Genomic DNA, 12,489 nt, shown 5'->3' with positions numbered 1-12,489 from the left:
ATATATATATATATATATATATATATATTAGGCATTTTAAACCCTTCCCACACTCTTGCAATATTCTAAAAAAAATGTTTCTGAACTCTAAACGCTCTAAAAAAAATCACAGAATGTCATGATTTCAGCTCCCTGCCTCCTCTGCTCTTTGCCACCTACAAGTGCTCTTGGCCACGCCCACCTCTCCGCTGCAGCAGGGAGTTTATCCTGCTGCAGTAAGCGCTGCACATAGCTGCACGAGGAAGCTTTTTCTGCAGCTCTGGACTGCACAAATGTGCAGCAGGTGCTGCTAAATAGTTTAAAATAATTTATTTTAAATAAAAAATTCATGCTGATCGTTTGGCTCATCCATCAATCGGCCAATTATGTGTCATGTCCAATCTTATTTTGATAAACCACGATAGAGCGAGTCCGCGATAAACGAACCGTGAAGTAGCGAGGGACTACTATATATGCTTTCTTTGTGAATAGCAAAAAGGTTCATAAAATTAGCAAACCATTGTAATCTGTTTTAATTGACATTTTACAGTGTCCCAACTTTTTCAGAGTTGGGGTTTGCATTTGTGATTAATAAAACTCATTTTTGTGTCTGAACTTGAGAAGATTTACAAGTCTGGGTTTGTGCTTAACTCTGTCAGGAATATAACTTCATGCTGACTGAAAAGATTTCATCATCCATCTGTGGGCTGAGAATGCTAAGCTTCACACAAAAATACAGCCCCTGTTACATGCTGCTGCACCAACTCCCAGTACACACACACACACACACATACATATGTGCCCCCACCCTGTAGCAGACCACTGGGCAGGTTTTACATCATCAGTTACGTCCTTCCATGATTCATGAGGTCATTGCTCTCTGCTGGTCAGAGTTTTGTCTCCACCCCAAGGATGCTGACATGATTAAGTTCCACAGATGAGATGACAGCACCACAAGAAAGATCAGATTGATGAGTATGGTGTATTTTATGTTCTAAGTGTTTTTTAAGTACACTGCATGGAAGTTGGAAGACAACGGTCCATGTCAAGACTCTGTCTTGCAAAGCTGATCTGGAACCTTCTGTTATAAGATAATTTAATTAAAATAAACAAGCAGATGTTTTTTTTTATGGGCTGTGAATGGAAACTGTGGCTCTCAGAAAGAATCAACACAGGAACAAGAGAAGTATACACAAAATTTCTCAAATAAAACATAATATTGAAACCATAGCTTTTTTTTATAAAACCACCATAGCTTATATAAAATGATCAAGTGTATAGAGACATGTTTGTCAAGACGATAACAAACATTCGGTGCACATGAACAGGAAGTGGTTTCAGTTTCACTCCTTTCAGGGTTTGGTTGCCTCAAGAATGATTTGGCCTGTATGTTGCCGTTGCTTAGTAAAACAAAAAGTTGTAAAACTTTTACAGACTTCATGGGAGGTATTATAAATATTCATACTGGGGGTCAAAATACAAGTAATGTAGATTGTGGATGACAACAGGTCCAGTAAAATTGTTAAAGTTCTTGTTAACGGCCTGAGAGTGCCCAGCCTACTGGATTTTATTACTTTCCAGTAAATATTTAGATTTAGCAGCTCTGACTGGACACGTTTTGCTGCCCATTTACCACTCGCTGTATTAACTGGACCTCAGCCACTGTCCAGGAGAAAGTCACAGTTGATTTGTTGTAGGTTTACACTTGGTTCCCAGCCAGGGCTACTGCGTAGAAGCTTTGGCTCTCCAGTTGTTCTTCTTGGAGATGAGGCACAAATCTAAAGCAATAACTCATGAAAGAACTGCTTAAAAAAAACGATCAGAAAATGATACGTGTGTCTTCAAATTTAAGACTCAAATTAAAATCTAGTTTAAAAGACACTAAGTGTGCTGTTTTATAATGAAAATAAATCGAACAGCATGTTACATAATGGAATTATGCTCTGGGACGATGTTCTTGAACTTTACTTCTTGTTAAAAAGAACAGAGTGTAGCAAGATCAGCTGTGATTTTTGGTGGAGTCAATGTTCAGTCTCCCAGCTACCACTCCTTATCCCCTTGTGAAGGAGAGTATTGGTGGTCACGCACATGAACGGGAGTGTTTTTCATTAGGCTGCTGTGATCATGCTACACACCCACGTGTGACATGAGAATGTGTCTGGTTGCACACATACAGACATTTATACGCTTGAGTCTGTAGCCAACACTCACAAATGCCATTTGCATCATCCCTAAAGCCGTTTTGAAGAGTTTTTGCATCATCAATTTGTCATGGTGCCTCCTAAGTTACAACTTGTGTAACAAAAAAGAGCTAGGGTTAAACTTGTCAGGATTGGTTGAGGGAGAACCCAAGGATGCAAACTAACACAGACTGGTTTCACACACAAAAAAGAAGGATTTTAATTAGACAATTCAAGTCTGACAAGGAAGCAAACAACATACAACGAGAACCAAGAGACAAAGAGTACACAGGCAGGAGAACAAACAGTATGACAGACTGATGACAAGGTAAGAACTGGGAGTAAATTAATACCGTATATTCCGGCGTATAAGTCACAGTTTTTTTTTTTTTTGCATAGATTTGTCAGTCCTGTGACTTATATGTCGAAGCAACTTATATACATATTTTTTCCATGTTCATAATGCAATTTTTGACTGATGCTTTAAATTTTGAAGAACTGCAACAACGAGTCCTCCCGTGTGCGCTCGCTTCACTCAGCTGGTGCAGGCGGATGAACGCTGCAGAGCAAACAGGTTTCTTTTGTAAATGAGTCCTCGAGGCTCAATGTGATTTATCTGTATAAATAAAGGTTGAATGAAAAAAAAAAGCTAGCGGCTCCGGCCGCGGTGTATGGATGGATGGCGCCACGCCGCCCAGGCGAAATGAAGCTGTTTTGACCATTAAATAAATGCATGATGAATGTGACGTCTATGCTGAAGTGACTTATATATATTTTTCCTCGTCATGATGCTTTTTTTGACTGATGCAACTTAAAATATGGTACTGGAAGCATAAGGAACCAGTGGATACAAGTGGGCTGATTGTCAAATGAAAGGCAGGTGCTTAATGAGGAGAAGGATTGGGTGAGGGAATGCAGTGGTGAATAACATTTGGGAGAACCAGAAAATAAAACAAACAAACAAAAACAAGTATATCCAAAAGAAAATACAAATAACAACATGACTAAATTAACTGATTCTCTAATAACAAACAGGATAAAATAAAACAAACAAAACCCTGGATCAGGACAGCATTACCTTCTTTGTATCATTAATGAGCATTAGACTCTGTATTAATATATTTTTTTTATTATTATTATTATATCAGCTGCAAGTAAGCCACTTTACAAATTACCCATGAGCTTTTTAAGTCCAGTGAACTTTTTCTTAAGCGTTCTGTTTAAATATGCAGTTTGTCTCCTATACAATGCACATCGTGTTCTTCTTTTCATCCCAACAAAGTCTATGCTGCAGCCTGAAAAAATAATGTGTTGATTTCTGCATTCAGATTGTCTCTGGGAAGTCCTCAGAAAGTGCTTGTAGCATATTTGAATTTGATAATTTGTTACCATGTCTATTTTTGCACAAGGAGTGGGAAGATTCAACAGACAAAACTGGTAATAAATGCAAACCAGATACTTGTCGAAGACTGCTGCAGGATGTGACTTTTCCTACGCTGTATATGGCCCTTTGTTCTCTTCTGAACCAGTCAATGAGGAGTGGAATACAATAGTCTACACTGAAAGTGCATTGTTTTATTAACCAAGCACTTTCTTTATCAAGAAGATTAGGTTTTAAGGTGTGGCACATCAGAAGAAAATGTTTTCCCTGTTGCGTAACCATAAAAAAAAAAAAATGTTTTCTATTTATTTGCAGATGACAAACATATTGCTTCCATTAACAAAAACATGAAATTGGAAAATGAAATATTAAAATCAAATGTGATGAGAAGGAGCAGTGGCTCTGCTCTAAGTTCCCCTGCCAGAATGACAGAGCTTCTCACCTTGTCTTTCTGGCTGACCCTGGCCACGCTATGAAGGAAGCTCATTATAGGCTCTTGCACTTGGAATATTGATCTTTCAGCGGTAATACAAACCTCCTGACCCCTAGGTAAGGGTTGGAACATAGATGGACCAGTGATTCAAGAGATTTGCCTTTTGGCTCAACTCTTTCTTTACTATAATGGACCGGAGCAACACCCCCATTGCTGGAGATGAGGCTCAAATGTGTTGATCCATCTTCTGCTCCATTTTACCATCACTCAGCTGATTAAGGCAGAGACTCATCCCTGACCCAGAAGGAGAATCTTGGGTCCCCCCCCCCCCCCCCTCCTGGTTTAGAACCTTAGCTTTAGCCTACTTGAGAGTTATGCTGAAAATATCTGACACACCAGTAAGTGCACTTGTAAAAATCACCTCTCAAAACAAATGTTGACATTTTTTACTAGCTTTCCACATTCACTTCCTTCTCAGCTCAGAAGTATCCGTCCACAGATGTTTGGCTCATAAACATTTAGAGGCACCTGCTCCACTTCTGGTCATAACATCCTCAACACACTGACTTCCACTCAGCTGCAGAGGTATTTTCTCTACCCCCCCCTCTTCAGGCCCTCATCCCACCTTCAGTTTCTTCAGATTACATAAAGAGCATGACATCTGCTAAGACGGAATGTCGGTCTGCTTCTGTGTTCACCATTAAGCCTCCCTCCGCTTCAGCACCCATAGTGGTTTGGCAAGTAAAAAGTTGCTGTTTTGGGAATTATAACCTCACATCTAAGACAAAAAGTTTGAAGGACGGTCTGCATTGTGTCTGAATATCATGCTGGCTCTCACAGGCTGTTTATCTCTGTGTGTGTTTCCTGTTTCTGCAGATTATGCAGCAAATGAGTGACCATCGCTACGACAAACTGACAGTTCCTGATGACCATGCTGCCAACTGCATCTACATGAACCTGCCCAACAAGGGACATGTGCTTCTGCACTGCACAAGCGAGGAGTTCCCAGAGAGTGTAAAGGTAATATTCAGCTGCAGTCCCCTACTTACTTTCACTCCAACACACAACAACTAGTTTGGCTTGGTGGCTCAGATTTCTGGCCCTGTCCAGACCTCTGAGAAAAACAACTTGGAAGAGAGGAAGCCCCTATATGAGCGACATAGTTATCGTATAACAGACAATAGCAGTACTGTATAACCACAGCCGCCACCTTTAAAAAAAAAAAAAAACAGAAGAAACTCAGTTTCATGTGAAGTGGCCTTTTGAATACAAAAACACCAACGTCATATTGTTTATCTCTTGGAACTTGAATTATTTGCCAAAGCTGTTCTAAATACTTTTACATCAGCCATGGAAGAAGTTGGCTTTTGCGAATGAACTCAGAGAGTTGCAAACATGTTGTAAAACTTTATATTTTAGTTTCTTTAAATGTATTGTTTCACATGTGAAACTTATTTTGTTTTATTTTTTGTTATTCTCACTAGCACTTAAAATATACAAGCTTATTTATTTGTAATAGTAAGATAAATCCACCACTTGTCTAACAATAAAAAAGCATTTAAAATGAGCAACCATAGCTGGTGTATTTCAATGCTAGACTAGATGAGCCCAAATTTAATAGGTGAGATGAGAGTCAACACCAGAAAAAAATACCTGAGGTGTTTAAAAAATAATAATAATAATAATAAAAGTATAAAATATCTTGCATTTACATGGAGTGGGCTTAAAACTTGTACTGAAACCTCTCCATGGAGGGCTCTGTTCTTCTTTCAACTTCAACTTCCAGTATTTTGTACAAAATCCTGCTTTAATGAATGTCAGTTAGATATAACAAAACTCCTGAAAACTTTAGAGCCAACTTTTTATTCAAACTTGATCAAAGTTAGGTGACTAAATGTTGAGCTTTAATTTTAGTCAACATAAAATTCCCCAATGCAAATGATTGTTAAACTGCAACAATTGCAGTTTGCTCAGTCATTGTCTAAAAAAGCATGCTACAGATACTTGACATCGTTTCTCAAACGTTGTAAAATTCTGTTTTAAACTGCCTCTTGACCTATGACATATTTTATCACTGCTTGACATGAATGATGTGATACTGTCTGTTTGTCTGCTGGGGTTTGGACAGACTGAGCAGTAGCTGTGCTATTTTGCTGTTTTGGGATGACTCCAAAACAACAAGCCTAAATAGTTCTCACAAGGTTAAACCTGGCAACGTTCAAACTGCAGAGACAGTGCTCAAACCTCAAAATGTACTCTGTGGTTAAAGCCATAGTTCCTGCCAGCTATTTTTAGAAGGAAGAATTCACAAAATGAGGTGTCTTTGGACCTAAAAGAAGTCTCTTTTTCCCTCAGAAAGAATAACTGAGAGAGTTTAACTTGAGCATGATAGAATCTATTTATGTATATCGTGCTGGGAGCACTTTATTAACAGGACCGTTGGAGCTATTTTTGAGAAATGTATGTTTATTTTTTAAATGACTTTCACTTGCGTGGTTCAAACACATAAAAAAAAAATATCCTGAAACCCAGGTTTGGTCATGACCCAGCATGTAAGGAATTGTAATTTAAAGTGGAAAAAATAATAAGAACACAAGGCATGCTGTGAAACAGCAGGGACTGAATTATCCGAGCAGACTGTCACGTCTCGCACAGTAGGTCTGGATTTGGTTCATGTTTCCCAGGGGAAATTCTTGGTTGCTCTTCCTGTGAGCTGTAGAGATTTGTGAGCATAATCACCGAGACGCTGCAAGACATCTACCACTCTTCAACTCCAAACACTGTCTGTCCTGACCTCCGGTCTATTTTTAGCTGCTCATGAAGTTACATAAGAGAACTACACAAACAAAGGCAGGGGGTCATGAGAGAGGATTTGTGGAGTCGGATGGGGTGGAAACAGAGCATGGTGATGGCTTTGGAGGGTTCTTTTTGGAGGAGAAATAAATCTAGTGAAATATGGCAGTCTTTACTGTGTTGGACCATGTCATCCTGACCCAACACATAAATCTTGAACACACTAATGAGGCCAAGGCTAAAAATGATTAAAAGAAATGTCTCTTTGGATTCAAAGGTGCAATAAAGGGTAGAGGATTTACTGATGTTGTGTTTGGAGAGTTGTACATGTGAAAGCTCAACTTTTCTTCACTTACCCTACTCATTATATACCCTATGCTAAAGACTTTAGTTCCAGTAATGAACTAAACTAGTCTAGACCAAGAATTCCATCCATCCATCCATCATCTTACACTTACTCCCAAGTCGGGTTGCGGGGGCAGGGAGACCCAGACATCTCTTTCCACAGCCACCTCTTCCAAGCTCCTCTGGGAGGATCCCAAGGCATTCCCAGGCCTCCGAGAGACATAGTCTCTCCAGCATGCCCTGGGTCTTCCCTGGGATCTCCTCCCAGTTGGACATGCCTGAAGCACCTCCCAGGGGAGGTGCCCAGGGCACATCCTTACCAGATGCCCGGACCGTCTCAACTGGCTCCTTTAGGTGTGGAGGAGTAGTGGTTCTACTCTGAGTCTCTCCCGGATAACTGAACTTCTCACCCTCTCTCTAAGGGAGAGTCAAGCTACCCTGCAGAGGAAACTAATTTCAAACGCTTGTATCCGTAATCTCATTCTTCCGGTCAATACCCAGAGTTCGTGACCATATGTGAGGGTAGGAACGTAGACGACCAGTAAACAGAGAGCTTTGCATTACAGCTCAGCTCCCTCTTTACCGCAACAGATTGGCACAGAGTCCACAATACTGCAGGCGCTGCACCAATCCATCTGTCAATCTCACGCTCCATTCTTCTGTCGCTTGTTAACAAAAGCTCCTCCACTTGTGGCAGAACCTCACCCTTGACCTGAAGAGAGCATTATACCCTTTTCCAACTGAGGACCATGGCCTCAGATTTGGAAGTGCTGATTCTCATCCCTAGACCAATAATTGTAAACAGTATTTTTTTTCCTATTTCCCAATCTTCTTGACTTTAAAGACGCCAAATGTTTTTATTCTCACTCAAAGTACAAATTGACACCCCCCCCCCCCCCCCCCGGAAGTCGTTACACACACTGAAGCTACCAAAGCCATTTAAAACTCATCTCAAAAGCTAAATAAATAGTTGTGGATTTTAGGAAGAGGATGCCTGTTCCAGATCATGTTCCACACCATGCAAGGAACAGTGGTGGAACAGGGTTTATAGTGACAGATGCCTTGGGGTACTGCTGGGCAGCAAGCTGGGATGGTCCATGCATCCGGACACCTTCTACAAGACAAGTCAGAGTAGACCACACTTCATCAGATGGCTGGTAAATGTTCAACCTTATGAAGTTCCTCCTGTGCACCTTCTACCAGACTGGTGACCAGCACTCATGTCTTTGTTGTTTAGTGGTGAAGATGCACACACAAGTGCAAGCATGACCAACAAATTGATAAAGAACATCAGTTCTATGTATGTTATTTGTTAGGTCAGAACAGAACACAGTTCAATGACTGTGTATTGTGTCCATTTTGGATAGCCCTCTCCAATACTCTTGGCATGCTCCAACTTGGCACCTTCAGTCATAGGCTGATCCAGCCTCGAACCAGGACTGAATTGTTGCAGGAAGTGTTTTCTGCCAGCTGCTATCAGATTATTTAATGGGAAACAATGTAGTAGCAGGTATATATATGATAATACATTGTTTCATAGCATACTTATCTTTTATTGAGGTTTGCATGAAGATGAGAAGATGCTGTGCTAAGCCAATTTCCAGTACAGGATTCTAGTTATTTGTATATTTTCAGGTTTGCATTGTCCCATATAGAAAGGCATGACAACAAACGTAAAAACCATTTAAATTTTTAACTATTTGACTGTTTCATGTGCAAGAAACCATCAACTGCTTTGGTTTAGTATTAGTTTATGTAACAAAATGTTTTCCTCAATCTCAAAGCCCTGGAAAGTACTGGGAGATGGAAAGTCCGGTTTGCAAGTGTCAAAATGCTAAATGTCAGCATGCTTCTGTAAACATCTGGTACACATTTTAGACCTTACTGCTAAGTTTGTCACCAGTGACGTGCATCACACCACTACCATGACTAGACATTTGGTTTGAGCCCAGACTGCAAATCAACACATGGACGGATAATTCTGCGATTACTTGAAAAAGAGTATTGTGAGAACTTTGTGGAAACCTGTATTATCACCATAGTTTTAGAGTACTGTTATATAAAGGGGAGTGCCATTGTTTCAGTCGTATTGGGAGAACTTTGGCTTGCAGTCCTGCATTACACAATATGCCCTGAGCAGAGAAGAACTGAGTTATGCTCTTAAAAGTGATGCTCTAAGACAGGCATCAACAGAAGCTTTGTTGGTCATGTTGCATCAGTTTGCATAAAGTGTTTAGTTGGTCCCTGCGGCTGTGATTTAAGGCCTCACTTGCTATCACAAGAGAGTTGAAGTGAGAGTTTAAAAAGAAGAAAAAAGCCCTGATTTGGAAGTGCAGTAGGAAAAGAGTTGTTTTCTTTTGGAAAATATCCACAGGGTGACACACTTCTTTACAAGGGTCTTGTGGGGATGTTGTAATGATTCTCACTCCATTTCTTTTCGTCTTTTCTTATTTACAAATGTATACCTACTTGTTTATATTTTGCTAGGAAACAAGGAAACATTCAGTGCTTGTTATCTTGCTTCATACTTAGTTTATCTCTGCAGGGATTGATACCACTGATAAACTGGACTTTAAAGACTAAAGTGTGCAGGCCTCAGTTTAGTCAGTTTACATACTTCTGAAAGCAAAAATATTTATTTTGTAAAATCAAAAAAGTAATAAATTATTTTTTCAATGAAACTAATCTGTGAAAACACTAATCTTTAAGTTATTTGGTATCAAAACCAATGTAAAGTATGCCAATAGTTTTAGCAAGATATCTAAGCATAAATATAAAAACATTCACAGTACAGTAGTATGATTCGTAGTCCACATTATTTTAAGTTTTTGCATTTTTGCAGCCAACTTTATGTTTATGTGCTATTTGTTTATTTCATATATATATATATATACATACATGGGCGGCCGTGGTGCAGTGGTAGTGGCAGCCGACCTCTGATCGGAAGGTTGGAGGTTCGAATCCCGACTTCCCACACCATGTGCCGTTGTGTCCCTGGGCAAGACACTTAACCCCGAGTTGCTCCCGGTGGGACTGGATGGCGCCTTGCATGGCAGCCTACCGCCACCGGTGTATGAATGTGCGTGTGAATGGGTGGATGGCTGGTACTGTAAAGCGCCTTGGGGCCCCTCATAGGGGGCTGGAAGGCGCTATAGAAGTAAGCTCCATTTACCATTTACCATTTACATATACACTATATAGATATTAGATTGAAGACGTTGCAGTCTGCAACTTGACCACTAGATGTCATTAAATCTCAAAATCATTTTAGTCATTCATGTATTAAAACTTTCAACTCACTCACACTACAGGTGCTATGACTTTTAGTTTTTGTAGCTTTTATATTTTTCACATTTTATATTTACAAATATCTTCCACATAAAAATGCACAGAGACCTCTTCAATTATTTCAAAAACATTGTTCCTTGTGAATATTGTTTTACCACATTAGCTTCATTTTTGTCCGCTCATGCTGCTTTTAATGGTAAATGGTAGTTTGCTACCATTCTGCTACCTTTAGATTTTAGATATCCCTTTTATCTAGTTAACTTTAAGGATTAACAACTCAGTTTCAGCTTCTGTAGCAAATTGCAATAGTTAAACTGGTATTGTCTAAAATTATATTTTATGCTTGTTTAATCTAAAAATGCAGACTCACAAATAAACATAACTCTCATGCCTAAATTAAAATGCAAGAAGTGTCATATTCTCATTTTAACAGAAAAAAGACAATAAAAGTAAGTTTTAAGGTGAGAGTTTGCATTGACAATCTTGCATGTTTGTCTCGCAGGTGTTTGACAAGCTGAAGGACCACATGTTGATTCCAGTGTCCAACATGGAAAAGGTCAAAGTGGATGGCTGCCTCACATGTTGCTCTGTTCTCATCAACAAGAAGGCCAACGTCTGATCACGCTCCACAGCTGCCCATCAGAGCTGCAGACCCTGCAGTGAGTCTGGTCACTGTGGATCTCAAGTAATTAAATTACATTGCTCTTAAAAAATAGCCCATGTTGCTTTGGGAGAGAAAAATAGCTAAAATAAAACATTCGGATTGTTTCAGCAATTTGTAATATAAAGGTAATGTTTGTTATTAATGTATCTAATTGACAAATAGTAAAGTTTTTTATAAAAATAAATAATATATAAACATTCAAATCAGTAGAATGTTGGTCAAATTTAGATTTTAACAATATTCTGACAAAATTTTGAGACAAAATAATAATTTACAAGTATAATAATTGTTTCCATTTGTTTGGTCCTGGATTCAAACAGTGTGGGCTCCTTTTGTTTACATCATATTAGGATTTTATTTTATTTTTCTGAATATGGGGGATCTGTTTTCAGAACAGAATGCCATGCTGAGTCTTTGACTTTCAGAGAATTTTGAGCTTCTGGGACCAAACAGAGTTAAGTGTTTCCAACCCATCCAGAAAACAGCACTGAGCTTAAAGGACCAGCTGGGTCCATATAATAAATACTTTGTTACATTATTAATACATTGCCAAGATTGTACTGCAGAATTATTCATTTCTGAAATAAAGGACAAAAAAAATGTGATTAATTTGGTTCACAATGTTTACATGCACCATTTAACTGTGATTTAGTATCTTTTTTTAAATTTTGTGCCAAAAAAACAGTGAAACTTAATGTATCAAGATCTGTATTCTAAACCAAGGTGTATGTAAAACAATACATTGATTAGTTTACACTTTTAAATTAAAACATATAATGTTTTTGTTACTATTGCTGCTGAATAACATTTTGAAATATGTAGCTAAATGTAGCTGTTGGATTGTTTTGATTTATCTATTAATAATTAAAGACAAACTGGACAGTTTTCTCTTGTAATCATCCAATTTGTGATTCATGTAAAAAGTTTATCCATTTAAACCTGAGTCACTGTTTTTAAGAATCACTGCTGAGGTCTGAGGGCAGACCTTTTCTTCTTCTTGATCTTTAAATGCTGCCAAGTGACGTTAAAAGAACCATAGATGGTTGTAGCAGTTTTGCATCTTCTGATTAGTAGAAGTGCAAAAATAATAAATAAATAAAAAGTTTAAAAATATATATCTGGAAAGATTATTTATGAACATGTGCCAAGCCCCATTGAGGTAGTGATCAGCTGTGATTTTTAGACAAAGATAAATTAGACGTTTATTTAAACACGTTCACGCTTCTTCTGGTAATAGACAGTGCCTTTGCAGAAAATCAAAGACCCTACTCCTGCTGAATCTCTGAAGGTACTCCGTTTTCCCTTAAAACTATTACCATATTTTCCGGCCTGTAAGTCACAGTTTTTTTTTCTTCATAATTTGCATGCCCTGCGACTTATACACCGAAGCAACTTTTTAATGGTTTTTTCCCCATATTTATAAACC

General features: G+C 38.7%; 1 protein-coding gene across 1 annotated transcript in view; it reads left to right on the top strand.

Annotated features, from left to right (window-relative positions):
* ddah1 (dimethylarginine dimethylaminohydrolase 1) overlaps positions 1-11,222 on the top strand; it is a 73,242-nt gene extending 62,020 nt beyond the window's left edge. Inside the window, exons 6-7 of the mRNA XM_037674542.1 lie at positions 4,850-4,993; positions 10,902-11,222. Coding sequence (XP_037530470.1) covers positions 4,850-4,993; positions 10,902-11,018 — 261 coding nt within the window. The 3' untranslated portion in view covers positions 11,019-11,222. The remainder of the gene's footprint in view (positions 1-4,849; positions 4,994-10,901) is intronic.
* The last annotated feature ends 1,267 nt before the right edge of the window (positions 11,223-12,489 follow it).

This window comes from Nematolebias whitei, chromosome 3, assembly GCF_014905685.2.
Source record: "Nematolebias whitei isolate Nwh7 chromosome 3, NemWhi1, whole genome shotgun sequence".
Taxonomy (NCBI): Eukaryota; Metazoa; Chordata; class Actinopteri; order Cyprinodontiformes; family Rivulidae; genus Nematolebias; species Nematolebias whitei.
Note: the sequence above shows the minus strand (reverse complement) of the source record. Positions and strands in the feature narration are given on the sequence as shown.